Genomic DNA, 21,736 nt, shown 5'->3' with positions numbered 1-21,736 from the left:
CTCAACAAAGAAGGGTATGCTTCAAACACAATTCTTGAGGTTTAAAGCATGCATTTATTGTTGTCCACATCCGTGATAAATAATGATCAGAGAAAATCTGATCTAATTAGAGTTAGAGGTAGTTTTTTTATGTAACTCTGTAAGTATAGATTAAGGAATCTAACAAAGGCCATAAAACAGCCTATACTTAAAAGAGACTAGTTGTCAAGTTTATTTTAAGCTCTTAACACATTCCTAATATTCAGAAAATTACACTAATGCTGCAAAAAATTTTACTTAAAAACAAAGCCACCAAATAATCACTACTTCCACTAGGTGGTGTAATTTCACCTTTTTAAACTCAATTCCATTTAGAGTTTCATAATTCCACGAACCACATCCTAACAGAAATCTAATACTTCCAGTTCTTTACTTTTAGTTCTAAGGCATGACATGTATCTATACCAGCTCTTATTCAAAAGTTTTACAATTTACATTAGAACTTCAGCAATTCACACAGAGGTATACAGAAAAAAAAGCACAGTATAATATTCTCTCAAAAATCAGAAAAGAATAGGGGCGCCTGGGTGGCTTAGTCGGTTAAGCGTCCGACTTTCGCTTAGGTCATGATCTCGCGGTTCGTGGGTTCGAGCCCCGCGTCAGGCTCTGTGCTGATTGCCAGCTCATAGCCTGGAGCCTGTTTCAGAGTCTGTGACTCCCTCTCTCTCTGACCCTCCCCTGCTCACGCTCTCTCTCTCTCTCCTAGAAATAAATAAAACATTAAAAAAAAATTAAAAAATCAGAAAAGAACAATGAAAGATTATGCCCACCTACAAATATGCAAAAAACAGACAAAGTTGGAAAGAGTATTGAGTGAGTCAGGACATTAGATTCACAATCCGTGATGACTGATAAGTATACAGTGTATATAGCCTTGGGAATCATTTTTATCTAGATGAGCCCCATATTTCTCATGTGAAAAATGGAAGGTTGGACCAGATTAATCTCAAAGTTTTCTTCTACTTCTAAAAATAAGAGAGATCTAGGTCAATTAACGTACCTTCTTTTGAGTGGTACACAACTGCTAACACGTATGGCATATATTTTATGTGCCAGGCACTGTTCTAAGTGCTTCACATATATATATATTGATTCATTTATTCCTAACAATTCTGTGAGATAAGTGCTATTATTATACTCATATCACACATTAAGAAAATGAGGCACACAAAAGGGTTAAACAACTTTCCCAAAAGGTAGGAGGTTAAAGCCTCAGATTGAGTACAGGGAACTCTGGCTACAGTCTGTGCTATTAGACATTCTACTTAAACTGCAAATGTGCAACTCTGCTTTTCTATGCACCATTATATAACACCCAGCAGAAGGTAAGATGTGATTATTACTCTGACAATTTTCACAGATTTGTACATTCTTAACCAAGAGAGAACTGCTTTTAGTGATTGATTCCTTTAAAGGAATGTAGGAACCAGGATCACCAGTTTGGTCTTATCATTTTAAAAAGCAATGGAAGACCTACAAATGTGATATGAGTCACTCAAAGTCATAGAACTCAGCAACAGAGCCAAGATAAAAAGTCCAATTTCTAAATTCCTTATCTAGGATTTTTCTTCATTATGCTCCCTCACCAGAATAATAAGAACATAATCCAGCCCAAATCTCCCAAAATCAAGAGAAAACACACACACACACACACACACACACACACACACACACACCACTTGTTTCCTTTTTAAAGATTTATATAGCTCTTTCTCTTCAGGAGCCCACTCCATGTATCTGCCTCATCAAGATGTCTTTCTACAGACTCAGCAGCATAGCACAGTGGTTAAGGACAGAGACTCTGAGGTCTGACTGTCTGGGTTCAAATCCCAGCTCTACTACAGAGTAGGTATGTAATACTGTGTAAATTATTTAACCTTCCAGGCCATCAGTTCCTCTGTCTATAAAAATGGGAATAAAGTATGTACTTTACAGGATTGTTCTGAAGATTAAATAAATGGAAGCAAAGAGGTAGACCAAAGTCTGGCATACAGTAAGTGCTATATAATTATTTGCTATTATACTATGCAACCAAAATCTCTCCAGATTTAATTTTCTTTAAAAGTCATCTATGGATAAAGAATTATTTTGAAACTGTATCATATTTAAATGACAAAAACTTCTCTTGTACAGAACCTTATCTTTTCTAGATTTAATAATCCTGATTCTATCTTTCTTCACAAGACCTAATTTTAATCCTTTTTTTTTACTTTGAAAAGATATTCTTTTGTACTTATAGCCAGCCAGTATTTCTTTACCTTGTATTTGTGAACTAGCAAAATTAAACCTAAGTTCTTTAATTCTCCTTTTAAAAACTAAGAATTTTCAAGATTTACTTTTACCTGTAGATACTGAGAAAGCTGGAATAGTTCCTGAGAGTACATACTTGGAGTGTTAGCAGCAACCTAGAAACAAAATGACACAAATACCAATAGTCACACAAAACATTTATAACAGACTTTAAAGCAAACCAAGTCCTTGAAATGTCTATTTACTGAAATATGCAAAATAAAAATTATTTTTTAGCTTAACCAGTTCCTTTCATTTTCAAAATATTTCTGTCCCATGTGTAGAATTTGTAAATGGTATTTTGTTGACTAGTCTGAGATTTATAAGCAGGGTGGTGAAACAAGTACTACTCATGAAAAAACTCCTTGATAAACCAAATCACAAGCACAGCCAAAAGCAACAAAGCCCTTTCTTAATCCAGAAATAACTCCTAAATCAATAGATCTGTATTTTCCCCCTTTAAAATTCATTGTTAAATACTTCTCCAATATGTCAACAAATCACAATTCATTTACAGGTAGCCATCTTCAAAATGGGATTTGTATGTGAGGGTATGGGGAGAGACAGGACATGAAATACAATGCTTTGTCCACTAACCAGAAGCAATGAAAATAGGTCTCTAAAAAACAAAAAAAAGAGGGGCGTCTGGGTGGCTCAGTTGATTAAGCGTCCGATTTTGGCTCAGGTCATGATCTCACTGTTTGTGGGTTTTAAGCCTCACATCAGGCTCTGTGCTGACAGCTCAGAGCTTGGAGCCTGCTTCGGATTCTGTGTTGCCCTCTCTCTCTGTTCCTCCCCCATTCATGCTCCCCTTGTCTCTCAAAAAATTAATAAATGTTAAAAAAAAATTTAAAAAGAAAGAAAGAGGGGATCCTGGGTGGCTCAGTTAAGTCTCTGACTTCGGCTCAGGTCATGATCTCATGGTTCATGGGTTTGAGTCCCGTGTCGGGCTCTGTGCTGACAGCTAGCTCAGAAATTGGAGCCTGCTTCAGATTCTTTGTCTCCTCTCTCTGACCCTCCCCTGTTCACTCTCACTCTCTCTCTCTCTCAGAAATAAATAAAAATTAAAATTAAAAAAAAAAAAGAAAGAAAAAAGAAAAGAGCTTTGTCTGTTTTTTCTTCTTTAAACTAAAGTAGGTTTAAGAAGAAAAAGATAGGAAATAATGGTGTTTTAACTACAAATTGCAGAAAAAAAATACTTAGAATTCAAGAGTATTATGAAACATTACCTTCTATAAGGGTTTCTCCCAAGTGTGGAACATAGAACCGTGCCATTATTTCTGCACCCCCCAACACCACCACCACCAAAGAAGGTACTGATAGGTTGCTGTAACATCTGTCCATATCCTTAATACCACCATGCCTTTTATATAACATCATTACTAATGATGTTAATAGCATCATTCCTGATTAAGCTCAGAAAGCATATTTTTTAAAAAATATGCTAACTAGAATTCAGAGAAGCGGCATTATTTTTAAAAGTTAGTCCTAAATTGGCAAGGTCATTATTTACTACTGAAATAATTCTTGGGATCGCTGAACTTGATGATTAACCACTTTTACTTCTAAAAAAGGAATTTAACAGAGAACTTCAGTTTCAGGCTGGCTTTCAGTCTTTATCCACATGGAAGAAAAAAATGTAAACTATTTTCCCAATAGTTTAGTCAGTACACTAAGAAAAAAAAATCTACATTAATATCAAAAGATATATATATTTTTGCTATTAAGCAATGATATCTACAGTTTATTACCACATTATTTCTGAACAAAAGGAAAAATACTAACAAGTAATTATCGCAAAGTTTCTGACCAAATCAGGTTAAAACTGATTTTCAAGGACAATAAAAGAACAATTTCTGTAAACCTGTATTTCTGTTATTTCTGTATTTCTACATATATGTTGGGGAATGTTTGGGCAGAAAAACTAATAAATATTTCTAGACAGAATTGTATTCCAGAATAAACATCAGTCACTAACACTTTCATACTTCTGGCTAGGCACAAAATAAGATCTCCTAGTCTATACAACCAGCCCTTTACTTGAGATAACAAGGGCTTCTCCTAAGAAACACCCACCCTAAAATTTCCAAATAGTAGACTGCAATTAACCAAATATACACTGCATGTACTTTGTTACAGAAGAAAAATAAATTTCTAGGTAAAGCATATTAAAAACCAAGAAAAACATTTTCCAAAGCAATATAGTTGAGTTAATTTGGAAAAAAAAATCATTACTAACTTACTTTGTCAACAGGACTTGGTAATGGAGCATGGATGACACTGAAAAGAAAAATTTAGACTTTTTATCTAATTTCCTGACAACAGAGGACACAGTATGACAGTACCGGAATATCTTAAACTCCAAAGTTGCTACACATGCTTTCACATAATTAAAAGAATGTGAATTATTTTTTAATCCTTCATAAATACATAGCATTCTTAGAAAACAAGGTAATAAATACACAGATCTACCTTTTACACATAATATATTTTTAAAGACAAATTCGAAATTCAAAATATATTAAATGCCCTTTGAGGATCCACTATTTAATGAGGGCTCTGGTGAGTTTCATGGCTATAGAACTTCTAGATATCCATTTTTCATTTTGGAACGTGTAAATTACTTTCCTTTAAAATTAAATGTTCCTATACACGAAGTCTTAAAAATCAAGGTTCTATTTGAAAGAAATCTATAATCTGGAAACTTGTTCTCGTGGAGAACAATTTTAGCTAACCAAAGAGTATTACTATTCTCCATCGAGCCACTTCACACATTAATAACTGAAAGCTTAAATGTAAGTAGGAAACTAAACTCCGTATACCTCTTTAAAACTAAGCAGTAAACAGACAGTATAATTGGTACTAATTGCCTCTTCAGCCTTATAAAGTACTGACAGATAGGCAGTGTCGTGTAGCAGTTAAGTAGGCAGGCTCCCTGGGTCCAAATTCTGGCTCTACTTACCAGCTGTGCAATCTTGGGCAAGTTACCTAATAAGCACTAGATGTCTCAGCTTCCTTCTCTATAAAATGGGGATAACCATTAAAAAAAACAACTCCAGGGGTTACTGTATTAAATGTGTTAATATAAATAAAGAGCTTTAAACAGTACCTTGAACCTAGTAGCACTTGATTCTACTACCACTCCCAGGAGAACGCAGCAGCTAAGGAAGCCAGGGACCCTATCTTACAATACCTGGTAAGCTACTGTGTGGGGACTGGGGTGAGTAGAGAGAACACAAAGCAAGGTTACCACCCACATCCCCTACCAGTTGCTAATCACTCCATATCCATATCATAGCTGCTACTCTGGTAATGGTCACCTTGAAGGTTGACTAGAGTAAAGCTCCTAGATTCAACTGGTTAATCACGTGTAAACTAATGGGAAACCGATCTATGACTTACACATAAATGACAATTTACACATAAATGACACAGAAATGACAACTCTGATCCCACTGTAGTAACCACAAACATCCTAAGAATTGTTTCAATCCAATTAGTCACAAATACACTAAAACACTGAATAAAATGGAGTAATATGAACCAGCACACCCCTCCCTTCTGAGCATACATGGTCCTGTACAGACTCCCATTGAGATCATAGAACCCTTTACTTCTTCATTTTCACATGTGTGTTTTTAGGCATTGTGACCAATTTATGTCTGGATCCCCAGAATCTATCACAATGCCCTGGCAAAGCTGGTGCCTAATAAAGGCTTAAAAATTAGGCCAACTTTAGCTTTTCTCTCTACCCCATAAACATGGGATAGACATCTTAAATGTAACTTTTGTTTTCTTCACTATACAAGTAATACATATTGATTACGTGTGTGCAGTAATAAGAGGAAATAAGTAAAAATTACCTAATGCCAGCACCCAGAGGTAACCTTATATACCTTTTTCTCTGTTGATATGCACATATAGGAAAATGAACTTAATAAAGTCTAAATGAACCAAAAAGTACTCAGGGGTTTTTATTCTATTTTTCTTAGTGACCAAAGTACAAAATTTTCTGTTCTTGTGAAAATTTAGTTAACCAAAGTCTAAAAATCCAGCTAAGCATTCAGTAAGTAATATATTTATTTGTGTGTGTGTGTGTGTGTGTGTGTGTGTGTGTGTGTGTGTGTGGTATGTATTTTACAGAAACTATCTTGGAAATAGATGTATTTTGTTTGGATTATAAGAAAAGTTCATATGCAATAGGGAATGCAGAAGAAGAAAATCATATTTAGTGTTAGGATTGTGGAATTACAGGCAATTTCTCTGTTTGTTATCATTTAAAAATTATTTGTAGAGGGGTGCCTGGCTGGCTCAGCCAGCAGAGTACACAACTCTTGATCTCAGGGTCATGAGTTTGAGCCCATGCTGGGTGTACAGATTACTTTATAAAATAATATTTGTGTGATATAATAAAAATCAAGGAAGAAAAAGAATTTTTTTTTCTTGAGAGAGAGAAAGAGAGAGAACAAGCAAGGGAGAGGGGCAGAGGTAAGAGAGAGACAAGCTTAAGCAGACTCCATGCTCAGTGTAGAGCCCAACATAGGGCTTGATTCCACAACCCTGGGATCATGTCCTGAGCAGAAATCAAGAGTTGGATGCTCAGCCAAGGCACCCAGACACCCAATAACCAACTTTTTGAGAATTATCTAGTGAAGATCTTAAAAGCATTAAATGGTATGTATACAACGTACCTTAAACTCTAAGCATTCTGTTGTACCCAAAAAATATCTTGAATGCTAAGAAAGATTACAGTAATAGAACGAACCAATGATTATCGTGTGCTTAATATATGCCAGGTAGTACACAAAACTTTAAGTGCACAAACTTGCTTAATCCTCCTTATAAAATTCCTGCTCCACAGGTACTCCTGTTATCTTCATTTTTCAAATGAGAAAAAGGAGGTCTGATCAAGTCACAGAATAGGTGGAGTCGGGCTTTGAAACAGACTATCTGCCTCTAAAGACCGTTCTGATCTTCCTCCAGCTCTGGAGCAGTGCCTGTCCCAAATCATCTTTTCCAGAAAGTCAGCCAGATTATGTACAATGAAATTGGCTGCAAAATTTTAAATGATGCTAATATTTAACCACATAAGAAAAACCAAACAATGAGAAGGAAAGAAGGACAAAGATGAAAAGCAGCAGGAAAACAAGAAGGACAGGGGTACATAGTTCACGAAACATAGACTGAGAAATTCACATGCTCTACTAGACGGAACCTGAGATTACAGATAACCCTTTATATAACTGCTCAAAGCTTTTAGCTCCATGGAAGAAAAATCTCATTATCACACAGAAACATCAAGGTCTTTAAGAAGCCACGTATCATTAGCTGATTAATAGTTATTCTTATTTTTAAAAACTTACCCCTTGACTCATAAAAGCTGAGTCACATTAAAGTTCCCAAAGTTAACTGTATTTTTAATAACTAAACTATAATATAGACTAGGAAACAGATTGTTTTGAATTTAAAATGTTAAGGGGTGCCTGGGTGGTTCAGTCAGTTAAGCCTCTGACTTTGGCTCAGGTCATGATCTCGCAGTACATGAGTTCGAGCCCCACATCAGGCTCTGTGCTGACAGCTCAGAGCCTGGAGCCTGCTTCAGATTCTGTGTCTCCCTCTCTCTCTACCCCTCCCCCACCCCTGCTCCCAACCTCTCCCCCTCTCTCTCAAAAATAAACATTAAAAATTTTTTTAAATAAATAAAATGTTTAAAAATTTTTGTTTTGCTTCAGATATCCTTAAAGCTAAAAAAAAAAAAAAGGTAGCTTCTCACTGAAGCAAAATATATAGTAATTCTAATGAAAGCACAGACTGCCATGGTAATAGAGGAGCCTCTCTTTGCTTTCTTTTTCATTCTTTCCTCTTACTACTCTACTTTGCCTTCAACTTACTGCTTATCTTAACCTCCCAACCTCAAATCTTTGTCTTTGCTTTTGAAGGATAAAAAGTATTATGCTGGGTATAGAAAAAAGGTCTATACCTCCCTTGCAAATAAAAATACTTAAATTTAATTAGTAATTACTACATAATGATAATCTGTGAAAAGCGCCAAGATTAAAATGTACTCATATTTAGATCTTAACATTACATTTTATGAGTAACTCCCCTCTTTCAAATTTGTCTTCCTTTAAATAATCTTTCCACTGCTTCAGGAAAAAAAAAAAATACATAGCATTGGAAAATCCCTCCAAAATTCCCATCAAAATAGGCTACTAACTATATTAACACCCCTCAAGGTCCTAAAAGATCATGATACCAGCATTAACTTTAGAGGGAATCATACTTTAAGAATCCTATGTTAAATGCAGATCAAAATACAGTTATCATTCAGGGCACCTAGGTGGCTGGCTCAGTAGGTTGAGTGTCAGACTTGATTTCGGTTCAGGTCATGATCTCAGGGTTCATGAGTCGAGCCCCTTGTCGGGCTCTGTGCTTGAAAGAGCACAGCCTGCTTGGGATTCTCTTTCTCCTCTTTTGCTGACCCTCCCCCATTTTCACCCACAGGAGTGTGTGCACATTCTCCCTCTCAAAATAAACAAACATTAAAAATAATATTTTTAGGGGTGTCTGGGTGGCTCAGTCAGTTAAGCACCCAGCTCTTGGTTTCAGTTCAGGTCATGATCTCACAGTTCATGGGTTCAAGCTCCATAATGGGGCTTGGGATTGTCTTTCCCTCTCTCTTTGCCCCTCCCCTATCTGCACTCTCTCTCTCTCTCAAAATAAATAAACTAAATTAAAAAAAAAAATTTAAATGCAGTTATCACTCACCAGTGACTTACACACCCTAAAAATTTTGAAAAACAACTAATTATCCATCAAAATATAAATTGTAAAGTTAAATTTGGAAACAAAATAACCTATGCCTCCGTATACATTATTATTTACTAGAATTGTAGCTAACGTGAAAAGCAATTAAAATTAAGTATATTATATTCTAAAATTACTGGATTAATTTTCTACCATTATTAGAATAATCCTGAACTGTTAACAGTATACCATCATCCAGAATATTATTAACCAATGTAGCTAATACAAAAACTAAATTATACTCACTCTGAGCGGAGCCGGGCTTCCATACCATCTGGTAGAAAAAGTTTTATTGTAGAAACAATACACCCATGGGTAACTGTTTAAAAAAGCAAATAAGATGGATAAAGTAATTGTTAAAAAATACAAACCTTCATGTCTCTCATACTCAAACATATATTTTATTCTTAAATGTAATATTTTCCAGGAAAGAAAAAAGACTGGTGGTTTAAAGACAATATTCATTCCCTTGGATAAAGTCCTCTCTATTCGTTCTGAATCACAGTTGCAAGAGAGAATTACAGATAGAATCGTTAAGTGTCCTAACCTCCAATGCTGTGACAGTCCATAAAAAGTCAGTTGAACATGTGGAAATACAACTGAAGAGAGGAAATGCACTTTCTCCGCTATCAGTTGGCATCAAAACCTAACTCCAACTATTCCCCAATTTAGAAGTTAGCCCTAATTCCTCAACCTGTAACTTCTAGCCACACCTCACAAAACTCTAAGTCCTGCATGATATGGCTTGAATATGCTCCTTGATTCCCCATTTTATGAGTGAGAAAAAACTAAGACCTCAGACAAAGGAGATTGCTTCTAGGACTCTGTTATTAAGTATCAGAGCTGTTTGCTAGAGCTCAAGTCTGAGGTTTCCAGTTCATTATTTTAACTTGTGGTTCTGTATTCTCAGTGCTTTTTCTTCCTTCACCCTCAAACTTTTTTATATAACATCACACCAGTCACTTTGTGGACAACTTCTTATTGTTGCTTCTTATTTCCTCCTTTTCCTTCTGAAGATCTCAAGAAACAACCCCTCCCCAAAAGCACCATTTATACAGAGCTTCTCTTTGTATATGGGTTTTATAGAAAAAAAACTTTTTTTGCTGCTTTAAGGTTGATGGCTTTTTATGTCTCTGTCCTTCAGAGATGACATTTTCCAGGGTTATGGTTCAAAGTATTAATTTCTTTACTATACCAAAATCTAATTAAAAGCTATGGCATAATATACCATATGTGTATAATCTATTGTATCATGATAAGAGGGATGGCAGTTATATGACTGTATACATTTGTCAAAGTTCAGTGAGTTATGCTTGTAAAACTGGTGTTGCAAGTAAATTATATTTCAATAAAACTTATTAAGAATAGAGCTAATGCATTTATGTATGGGTTATTCATTAAGTGATCAGACCCATGAATCATCAAGATGATCTTAGAAACATGAATATTATTCTGACATCTGGAAATACACAGTAAACTTAAGAAATTTAGCATAGTTTACTCAATTTTCATTAACTTAGTATTGAAAAGTGCTAATACAAATCAAGAACCATCTATGAGACAGTTTTCCAAATTCTGCCTAACACAGCAATCAGAGCCCTGAAACACTGGGTTCCTTCCTTCCTTTCAGGCCTCATTCTCCATCCTGCCACCAAAAATACCCTGTGCAAGACCAAGCTACCTGGATCTCCAAATCCCTTGCTTTTCACAACTCCATGCACTTTATAAGCTGTTCAGTCAGTGATGTCCTTTATCCCCTTTCCAGCATGACCAAACACCACTTATTCATTCAGCTCAGACTTTCTACTTCCCTTCACCAAACTCAGTATCTGAGTTAGGGGTCCCCAAAGTCTCCTATACCTACTTCTTATAATACTGAGCACACTGCATTATGAATATTTATCATTTTTACAACCATTGCCTCACCAGTTAGAGTCAACTCTGTGAGAGGAACAAGGATTGGTTGCTTTTCACTTTTAAAATCCTGTTCTAGGGAGAGTTACCTGGTACACACCAGGCATTTAATAAATGATTACTGAATATGCCAAAGAACATGTCTGTTTAATAACTTACAGCTTTCATTACACAGAGGTGAAGACATCTCTTACTTTGAGGACAGCAGGGTTCACCTACACTTTCAAGAACCACCTAACTCCCTCTTTTTCCTGGCAGAACACAGGAAGGGGCGGATTTATCTCAGCTCTATGGCTCGCCCAGAGATTTACTATAAACAGGCTACAATAAATACATGAGCACAATACAAGAAAATCCAGGAGTACTGACACCTGACCAGTATATTTACTAAATTGATAATAAAGTCTAAAAAAATCGGTGCAGTGAGTTACAGAATAAAACTACAGTGCCAGAGCTGACAAGCTGTGATATATTACATCACAATTTCCATTGCTCAGACTTATCATCCCAAAGTCCAACAACGGGAATGAGGTACAAATCTGTGAGATGAATCCAGGGCTAATACCGATTGGGCAGCACAGGGTTGCTGTACTACTGAAAGCAGTTAAAGATCAGGTCTGACTAAGTGACCATCTAGTCTAGCCAACCGTGCCTTTGAAAAGGTTCTTGTGACTACTAGATACACAGATGCACAAAACAAGATGGTTTTTCTAAATTTGCAATAGGTAAGTATTTAAAACTACCTGATAAAAATGTTTTGTTTTAATACTTACATAAATCAACTCTACATAGCAGGATTTTCCAAAATGGACTTCTAGCAGGTGTTAACAGAAAAGGATTTGGGGGGGGTCACAAAAGTTTGGAAAATACTTGGTAAAAAGAGATGGAAAGAATTTTTATTTTTTCAAATGAGTCTTTCACAGAGCTTAAAAGGCTTTTTGTGCATCATAAGGCTCTAAAAGTAAGACACATTTTCTAAATTTATTTGACCATTGAGCATCTCAGTCCCCTGTTTTTGGAACACGTAAGACAGGAACTAATATTAGGATATTTTATATATGATATTATACAGTATTATGAAAAAAATAATTTGGAAGGTACTGCTCTAAAATACTCTATAAGCACATTGTAAACAAATTTGACTCAAAATTCACCCAGAAACATCATTTACCATTTTTCCAAGACTCAAAGACAAAATTAATATTGTAAAACACACAATTTAAAAGTTTCTTGGGCAGATTAAGGAGGCCACAGGATCACTGCCACATTAAATACAAGTACCTGTTGCTTTTGAAAAATCTGTGTTATATCACTTCGCATCTATGAAAAGCCTACATTAGTACCTGTTTTCCTAACTGAAAGAAATAACTGAAAGGATTCTGGCTAATTATGAAAATCAAAGTGTAAGCAGTATTCAGCATCTGTTTTGCAGCAAGCTGTTACAGAGGCAGTAATAGAGCCCCACGAAGCTCCTTCCCCATGAACTACACTCAGCATCTCAGCTTTGAGCTGCCATAACTTGGAACTGTGTCTGTGAGCACCTGTACTTTATCTCAGTTTATTTTGTACAACCATTAGCAAGATATCTCCTAAGGCAACAGAAAAGCTTGAGAGGTTACTTTTTGGGTCTGGGAACTCTAAAAAATTTTTCCATTAAATTAATGGTAATTACTTCTTTATGCCATTTTTAAAAGGTTTCATAGGAATGCTCTGCTTTCCGATAGCAAGGAAACCTGTATGCACATGCATTATAAGCTACATGAAAATTTCAGAAATGTTAAAACGTGAAAACAGATGTGTCTGAATCAAAGAAACAACGTATCTATGGAGAAAAATCTGCAATTACTTATAACTGTAAAACTTTATTAAAAATCAAAACGAAGGGGCACCTGGGTGGCTCAGTCGGTTGGGTGTCCGACTTCGGCTCAGGTCATGATCTCATGGTTCATGGGTTCAAGCCCTGCGTCGGGTTCTCTGCTGGCAGCTCTGAGCCTGGAGCCTGTTTCGGATTCCGTGTCTCCCTCTCTCTCTGCCCCTTCCCCGCACATGCTCTGTCTCTCTCTGTCTCAAAAATAAATTAACTATTGGGGCGCCTGGGTGGCTCAGTCAGTTAAGCGTCCGACTTCAGCTCAGGTTATGACCTCACAGTTTGTGGGTTCGAGCCCCGCATCAGGCTCTGTGCTGACAGCCAGCTCAGAGCCTGGAGCCTGTTTCAGATTCTGTATCTCCCTCTCTCTCTGACCCTCCCCTGCTCACGCTGTCTCTCTCTCTCTTTCTCAGAAATAAATAAAACATTAAAAAAATTAAAAAAAAAAAACAAATAAATTAACTATTAAAAAAATTTTTTAAATAGATTTCTTATTTAAAAAAATCAAAATGAAGACTACCTAAGTTGTCCCTTGTGGGTTTTTACCTCTATTATCTCACACAGATTAATTTGTTTTTGAGTTAATATATTTACTTTATAGTACGAAGGAAACCTTTTCTATTGCCTCTTCACACAAGCATCACTCAAAAGACCATGTTCACTGTGATTAATTTAAAAAGCTGTTTAAGGTCCTGGACTGGGAGACTGAAACTTCTGGGGTATGTTGTAGTCTGGTTCTGTCTCTGTTCCTGCACTGAGTTGGAAGATCAACATTATTCCATATTTGAGTAGTTTCAAAGATCTCTCTCTCTCTCTCTTTTTAATGCTTTTTATTTTGAGAGAGAGAGAGAAAGAGAGCATGGAGAGTGGGGGAGGGGCAGAGAGAGAGAGAGAGAGAGAATAAGAGAGAGAGAAAGAGAGAGAGAGAGAGGGAGGGAGAGAATCCCAAGGAGGCTCCATACCCAGTGCACAGAGTATGATATGGGGCTTGATCCCACAACAGCGAGATCATGACCTGAACCAATATCAAGAGCCAGATGCTTAGCTGACTGAGCCACCCAGGCGCCCCCTGAAGGATCTCTTGAAATGACTGGCAATAACAGGAAGCACAACGAGTGAAGACCAAAGAAGTACAAGAAACATTTATAAAACCAAGACCTAAATGAGAGGTGTTAACATTTCCAAACTGGGGAATAATCTGCTTAATTGTCTTTTGGCTGCAATCTAAGATAAAAGTTATCAAACTTTCATTCCTGAATTTTTTGCTTCATAAAACTTTTGATTTAAAGATTTTTTTTTTAAAGTCAGAAAAGAGGCAGGGAAAGTTAGCTGAAGAGACGAGTAACATTAATTCTAAAGATTTTTTTTGGTATTGATATTCTATCATTCTGTCTTCATTTGTGAGCTGGAGTACAGTAATAAAAAGCTTTCTCTCCTCAACCACTTATTTATATCAGGAATAACTCCTATAGGAAAGGTAGCATAAATGGTTTATGCCTTCTCTTTATTTACTTGTTTTCAGATTGGTTTGTCTAGGCTTCCAAGGATGATCAAATCTTTTTGCCTTCTTTTTAGTATTGTTTAAATGTATGGATTTATACACATTTGATATATTTCAATCCATTGCTATTATTTGATGCTCAAACTGTCCCATCTTTGATCAGTTGGAACACCATGTTAATTCCTCAGTTTTTTGACACAGCCCTACCAGTCTTAGATAGCTTCACTACTTTATAATATGACAGAATCTTCTAGGCTCACCCTGTACATTTCCTGCCTAGACTCAGAGTCAGCTATTTCTCCCAGAAATCCTGTTTTTAGCTATTTATTTGGTGGGGAAAATCCTTTCTCTGTGTATATGAATTCATTTGCTACTTTATTTCTCTAGCATACACTGGAGCAATACTTATTATTGGTTTACTTTTGTATTTATGCACATGGAGTAGTGGGTCTTTGGCTTTACCTGTCTGCTATAATAGTCACTGAGAACCTGCTGGCTACAAAGCAGTATGGTGGTAAAGATGGGGAAAACCAAGATGATTATGACTAGGTCATTGTCCTTGAGGAGATTTCAATTTATTTTGTAGAGAGAACAAGAAATATCTAACATAACAACCAAGGGGGACATTTTTCATAAATGCTACAAGGGGTACATTACGGTAACTGGAAATGGACAAGGCAGGGGAAGGATTTATTAAAAAGGTAAGAGAAAAAAAAAGATTTCAATAGCTAAAAATGGAAGGAAAGGCCGAGAGAACGGCCTGAGCAAAGACACAGAAAGAGAAGGAGGGCAGGACGAGGAGACTGGAGAGAGAAGGTAGAAAATATATTTCAAGGCCCTCTGAGTGCCAGGCTGCAGGCTAATTACACAACACATGTTAATCACTTACAGCAAACCATGTAAATAGTCATTTTTACGTCTCACATTACAGATGAGACAGATAAGACAAGGTCAAAGAGGCTAAAGTTAACTTGCTTGAGATTATACCTTTGGCAAGTGGCAGTGCTAGGATTCAAAATAATCTTTTCTATACACCATCTTATCTTAAACTGTAGTTTAACAGCTTAACATATATTAAGGAAAGTAATGGGAAACAAAATCAAAACTCTGAACTGAGTCTACGTTTTTGAGGGCCTTAAGTGTACAATTAAGCACTTCGGACTTTATTGTACAGTATGGCACAGCCTTCTAAAAGCAAGAGAATGACAAATAGAGCTGTAACAGAAGAATATGCTGGAGGCAAGGGGATGGCAGAGTATGGCAGTGGGAAGTGGAGAGCTAGTGTAACCCCTGAGGTTGGCAATAAGAGAAACAAGTAGGAGCAGGGAAAGGGGACAAATGACCTGGATGGCACAGCTGTTAGGGGTAAGGAAGAGACAAGATTCAGAAAAAATACCAGAATTCTGAGTGTTTGAGAGAATGATGGAGTAATATAAGAAATTGGAAAATCGGTAGAATGCTCTAGTTTGAAGGGGAAATTAAGCTTTGTACAGGGTGATTATAAGCGGCTTGAGGACAAGGGAAAGCATATAAAACAGCTGCTGCCAGAGACGTAACTGAGCAGGGTTCTTAAACCTGTTTTCCAAAAGACCAACCAAAGCTTTTAAAAAATAGGTATGTTCAGGGACACTTGGGTGGTTCAGTCAACTAAGAGGTTGACTCTTAATTTCAGCTCAGGTCATGATCTCGCAGTTTGCAGGATTGAGCCCCACAAACGGGCTCCTTGCTGACAGCATGGAGCCTAGCTGGGATTCCTTCTCCCTCTCTCTCTGCCCCTCCCCAATGCGTGCACATACTCTCTCGCTCTCTCTCTCTCTCTCAAAATAAATAAACAGACTTTAAAAAATAGGTATGTTCAGTCCCCACACCTTGCAAATCTCCTTCTTAGGACTGAAGAGTGGGATCCAGACATCTGTAGTTTTAAAAGTTCTGCAGGTAATTGTGATGCAGATAATTCCTGAATCGAGTATCCATTTTGTAAATGAACAAAATAAGACTGCCATGCCATCAGACAGATTCTCTTAGTCACCCGGCAAACCTGGCAGAGTCTCTGCTGAATCAGCGTTGTGATTTTCCCTAGCAGCCGGAAAGTGGAAGAAAGTAAAGCTTCTGGTGAAAGTTGCCAAAAGCCAGGAATGAACAAGGACAGCAAAGCCAAAAGTGAGGGGGTAATCTAGTAGTAAGTAAGAATACCTTTGAAATGGCCAGTGACAGGTTTGAAAGAATAGACAGGTAAAGGAGCTTGAGGCTGCAGCTACTGAGAAAGAGATGTAGACTTAATGGCAAGAAAAGATGATACAAATGACTGGCAACGGTTTTAGGAATAATAAAAGTACCTGGCCCAGAGATGAGAACTTTGTATATACATTTTACCAATGTTCACATCGAACATCACACCATAAACCTTGAGGTAGGTAGTAGTATCAAGAATCCCATTTTATTAGGGTGCCTGGGTGGCTTAGTCGGTTAGGCGTCCGACTTTCGCTTAGGTCATGATCTCGCGGTTCGTGGGTTCAAGCCCCGCGTCGGGCTCTGTGCTGACTGCCAGCTCAGAGCCTGGAGCCTGTTTCAGTCTGTGACTCCCTCTCTCTCTGACCCTCCCCTGCTCACGCTGTCTCTCTCTTTCCTAGAAATAAATAAAAAAAACATTTGAAAAAATCTTAAAAAAAAAAAGAATCCTATTTTATTACATGAATAAATTAAAATTTAAATAGGTTAAAGAGAGGTAACTAAGTCACAGCAAAATAAAAAGGGTGGTGGGGAACAAGAAGGTTGCCAGTTTCTGATCCACATATTAAGCTTCTGGGTTAGGAGGAAGGTTGTCAAAATCTTAGTTGAGGTAAGATGGTAGAAAGAACTTATGTAACATGGCAGAATAAGATTCATAAGACATTTTAAAATTTATTAACCAGTATGTGCCAGGTTGTGTGTGGGGATTGAACAATGAAGACAGACACACTGCCTGCTCTCGTGCAGCTTGCAGTTCAGTTTAGTGAGGGAGACAAACACACGAAGGAGACTGTAGTGTGCAAAAGGAACATAGAAGGGCACCTTTTCTAGCCTAGAAAAGTTTCTAGCCAAAGGAAAATGCATGTGCAAGGGTTTGAAGACCAGAAGAGACAAGGTCTATTGCGGGGAGTAAAAGTAATTGAGGGAAGTTTGAGCACAATGCAAAAGGAAGATACCACTGACCTTGCTCATAATAGGCCCCTCGTTCACAGGGGCCTACCTACGAACAGATATTGGTGAAGTGGACTTTGGTGACGAACTTCCTGCAGTTATATGTTAAGTTTACAGAACTAACTGGTCCCAAGCTTTGCAGCAGAAGGTTACTATAATGTTATGTGACCCAGAAAACTCATGCCCTGTCTGAACAGTTTGTGGGTTTGGGAACAGAGGAACAGTTAGCACTGGGCTCCTAAGGCCCCCATTCCAGGAAAATCTGATAGGCTGGCTTTCTCTCTTCCTCACTTCTTAAAAAAAAATCTGTTAGAATGCCATCCTATTTGTTTACAATATTTTATATCTTTAGGGCAAGTTTGTACAATACTGACTGACCAGTGAGTTTTCTTCCTAAAGTCACACTACGTGGAAAGCTAAACATCAAAATCAGCTTGTTTTGGAGAGGCTGGAATAGAACAGACACTATTATGAATGGGTATGTTCAATGACATCAGGTTCCTATAATCTTAATAAAATTATGATTTTACACACACACGTATATGTATTAAAAAACCACTTTCATATATATATTTTGAAATTTCCTTTTATACATTATTTTACATAAATACATAAATGTCACAGATAGTGGAAGGTTTTTAATTGCAGTTTTATTAACCCCACGCTTTTTAATTTGGCTCCCTCTCCTTTATTCCTCCTTTCCACCCACTCCAGGATGACTCAGGTAGTGACCACATGCATCCTTCCATGCTTTTCTCCCCGCGTTCAAATAATCATCTACAAACATACATATATGTATACATTTAAAGGAATTGGTGAGACCTTTTAAATTTTCTTTTTTTTTTTCTAACATTTATTCATTTTGAGAAAGAGACACAGCGTGAGTAGGAGGGGCAGAGAGAGGGAAGCACAGAATCAGAAGCAGGCTCCAGGCTCTGTGCTGTCAGCAGAGAGCCTGACGCCAGGCTCGAACTCACGAACTGTGAGATCATGACCTGAGTAAAGTCAGCCACTTAACCAACTGAGCCACGCAGGTGCCCTGAGACTTCTTAAAATAATGAAATTATTAGTAATAATTCCTTCCTCAACAAGCTATTTTTCATAATTTTATATCCTTACTTTATATGTATTCAAAAGCACTATGTAGTACTGTTTTGCATTAATTCATGCTTTACGTAAATTGTGTTGTACCACACACATCCTTTTGTAATTTGCTTGAGATAATGTTTGAAAATTATCTTTACTAGGGATATGCAAATTCACTTCATACATTTTTATACCTGTATAGTATCTGTGTTATTTTTATTCTATTTTAATTAGAATTCTTACTTAATTTTTTCTATTCATTCTACTTATTTAAAATTTTTATTAGTAACAATTCCTAAACTTGATCAAATGTCTTTTCTTTCTTTTGAGTTTGGCTTTATTTTGCAGTATAGAAATCATTTGGGGCCATTTGGAGACAGACATCATTGAAGTGAAGGCTCTGTCACATCAATACTGCATTGCAGCTTGGTCTACTGAAGAAGCCAGACCTGGGACACAAAAGAAGCTTCTACCTTTACGTGTTTTATGATAGGTTTCTTTCCCCTTTTCTCTAATCAATTTTATAAGGTTAAAATACCAACATGGGCTTCCTCCAAAATGACTCTCACAGTCTGGAGTTGGGTTAGAATATTCAGCGCAGAAGAATTTTAGGCCCACATAACCCCAACTTTGTGGCCGTGTTACATGGGCACTCATTAATACTTGACAGGACACAGAATGTAAAAGTATAGGGAAAACGTAGGGATGCTGTCCCAAATTATGGAATATTCAATTGTGAATCTCCTTAATGTTAATGAGGATATCACACAAGTTGTACTGATCCAACTCTTGAGCAGTGAAAGCACATAACTGCGAAGGCTACAATGATTAAAAAAACACAAATACTGTATTTAAAGTGCTGTGTATCAATATCACAATGTTTTTTTTAAAACTAATCCTTCACTAAGGGGGGAGGGGGGAGCCAGTATTGGTTAAATTGAACAGAATACAGTAACCTGCCAATTCTGAATAGCCATTCCATGAAAACAATACATATTAGAAAGGAGAGGAATGACGCGTCTGGGTGGCTCAATTTGTTAAGTATCCAACTCTTGATTTCAGCGCAGGTCATGATCTCAGGGTCATGAGATTGAGCCCTGAAAGGAGCCTGCCCAAGATTCTCTCTCCTTCCCCCTCTTTAAAAAAAAAAAAAAAGGAAAGAAAGGGGAAGAATATTTAGTTTAGGAATATGTATGAATCTCAGTTTTGATTATAAAAGCAGGCTTTACAATATTGATTTCATGTAGTATATATCATTTGCCAAAAGCTAAGTTTGTCCTAATTAGTTGATAAAATGTACCGCTGTTAGTCTTTCCCACAGATGTCATTTTTCTTGTGCTTCATTTCCCCAAAGTCAAACTTGGATTCGGTTATCCTCTTACGAATGTCTTTAATGTCATCACAAGCTGTCTCAAAGTGAGTTGGAGCATCATATGTGCAGGAAATAAAGATACGGCTTTTTGTTATCAAATCTTTTGGTACAAAGACGTCAATGATGCTAACAAATTTTTGTTCAATTGTTTCCAAAAGCTCCAAATCTGGTCTGATTCCTTTCTCTAGTTCCTTGGTCTCTACCACTGTACTATGGAGATGTTCCTTTGTGCTGCCATATTGTGTGTGGAGGAGATCAAGCAGACATGACTATGTGACTTCCAACTGACTTGGTTCTAGGGAATGATGATCTGGCAGGAGTTGGCATCACTGGTGTTCTTGATGGGATGGCTGAAGATGCAGATAACTCTGATCAGCTGGCCCATTTTTTCTACCCAGTCTTTTAAATAGCTGGGATCACAAATGAGCTGCTTATAGCAAGCAACCTCTCCTTCAGACTTCACACCAATCACTTTTCCATTTTGCAGAATGATTTCTTCAGTGTTTTACTGAGCATGTAGATACCACCATAAATAGCACTCAACCCTGCAAATTCTTGTGGCAGTTCTTCAAGGCCACAGAGTGGATAAAGGCATGCCATATATTGCCAGAGACTTACCGTAAAGTTTAATCCTATTAATGGTTTCACAACGTGGTTGATCTAGTCATCAGTTCTATCAAGTGCCAGGGCATGGCCAGTAAAATCAATGACATCATGTCCCAAGTCAAATTTCTTGTCAACCTCTCGCATTGCAGTCTTCTTAGGATCAACACCCTCAAAAGTTCTGGGAAGCCACATTTTTTTAAACAGTCCCATTAAACTAGATGCCAGGGCTTCTGCTTCAGTGGAAGGAACCTTGTAGATTTCTCCTCCCTTATAGACAAAGTTCTTTTCAGTCACTTTGAAATCCAGATAGTGAGTAACCTCTGTATAAAGCAGCATCTTTTTTTTTTTTTTTTTAAGTTTATTTTGAGAGAGAAACCGAGAGGGCAAGTGGGGAAGGGGCAGAGAGAGGAGAGAGAGAGAAACCCAAGTAAGCACTGCACTGTCAGCACAGAGCCCAATGCGGGGCTCACATCCACAAACCGAGAGACCCTGACCTGACCAGAAACCAAGAGTCAGATACCTAACTGACCAAGCCACCCAGGCACCCATGTATAAAGCATCATCTTAACCAGCTGACCACTGGCCATAAGGAACTTAGGAATTAAGACAACATTCCAGTCCCTTCCTCTCCCCAGTAATGATGGTGATGCTCCTGGTATTTTAAATCTTTTGTAGAAATCTTCCAGAGGTGTTGTAGGTGCACTTTTTCCTCAATATAGGTTTCTATCCATGTGAAGAATTTTCTTTTCATTCACTGATGTTATACCTCACAGGATATACTCCAACAGGCCGGTGCCCAGCGTAATCACAGGTCACATCTTACTCCTCATTCATGGCAAGGGGAGAGCAGGGACCAACACCCAAGGAAAGGAGAAACACAGGGACTCTAGGGGCCGGGGGCTATAAGGCCACCCTGAAGTGACATGGGAAGTGCTCAGGCTCCTCAGGTCCTGACAGAAAAGGAAAGCCAGGACTATATGTAAAATGGGGCCGGAGAGGAGGGAGGCCAGCTGCCACCTCAGATAGAAAAAGAAGGATCAAGTGTCTTTTCAATACCTGCTGGTTATACAGTTAC

The 21,736-nt window shown here is 37.5% G+C and overlaps 1 protein-coding gene and 1 pseudogene across 31 annotated transcripts in view; both read right to left on the bottom strand.

The window, feature by feature from the left end:
* The window catches only part of LOC120238610 (sarcolemma associated protein), a 154,233-nt gene that overhangs the window by 59,266 nt on the left and 73,231 nt on the right, over positions 1-21,736 (bottom strand). For all 31 annotated transcript variants that reach the window (XM_039242409.1, XM_039242426.1, XM_039242416.1 and 28 more), the window contains exons 3-5: positions 9,382-9,454; positions 4,572-4,608; positions 2,382-2,444 (exon numbers count right to left, since the gene is read on the bottom strand). In XM_039242409.1, coding sequence (XP_039098340.1) covers positions 2,382-2,444; positions 4,572-4,608; positions 9,382-9,454 — 173 coding nt within the window. The remainder of the gene's footprint in view (positions 1-2,381; positions 2,445-4,571; positions 4,609-9,381; positions 9,455-21,736) is intronic.
* Positions 19,989-21,473, bottom strand: LOC120238625 (annotated as a pseudogene).

Source organism: Hyaena hyaena, unplaced genomic scaffold (genome assembly GCF_003009895.1).
Source record: "Hyaena hyaena isolate Hyena2069 unplaced genomic scaffold, ASM300989v1 scaffold_212, whole genome shotgun sequence".
Lineage (NCBI taxonomy): Eukaryota > Metazoa > Chordata > Mammalia > Carnivora > Hyaenidae > Hyaena > Hyaena hyaena.
This window is presented reverse-complemented; position numbering and strand designations above follow the sequence as displayed.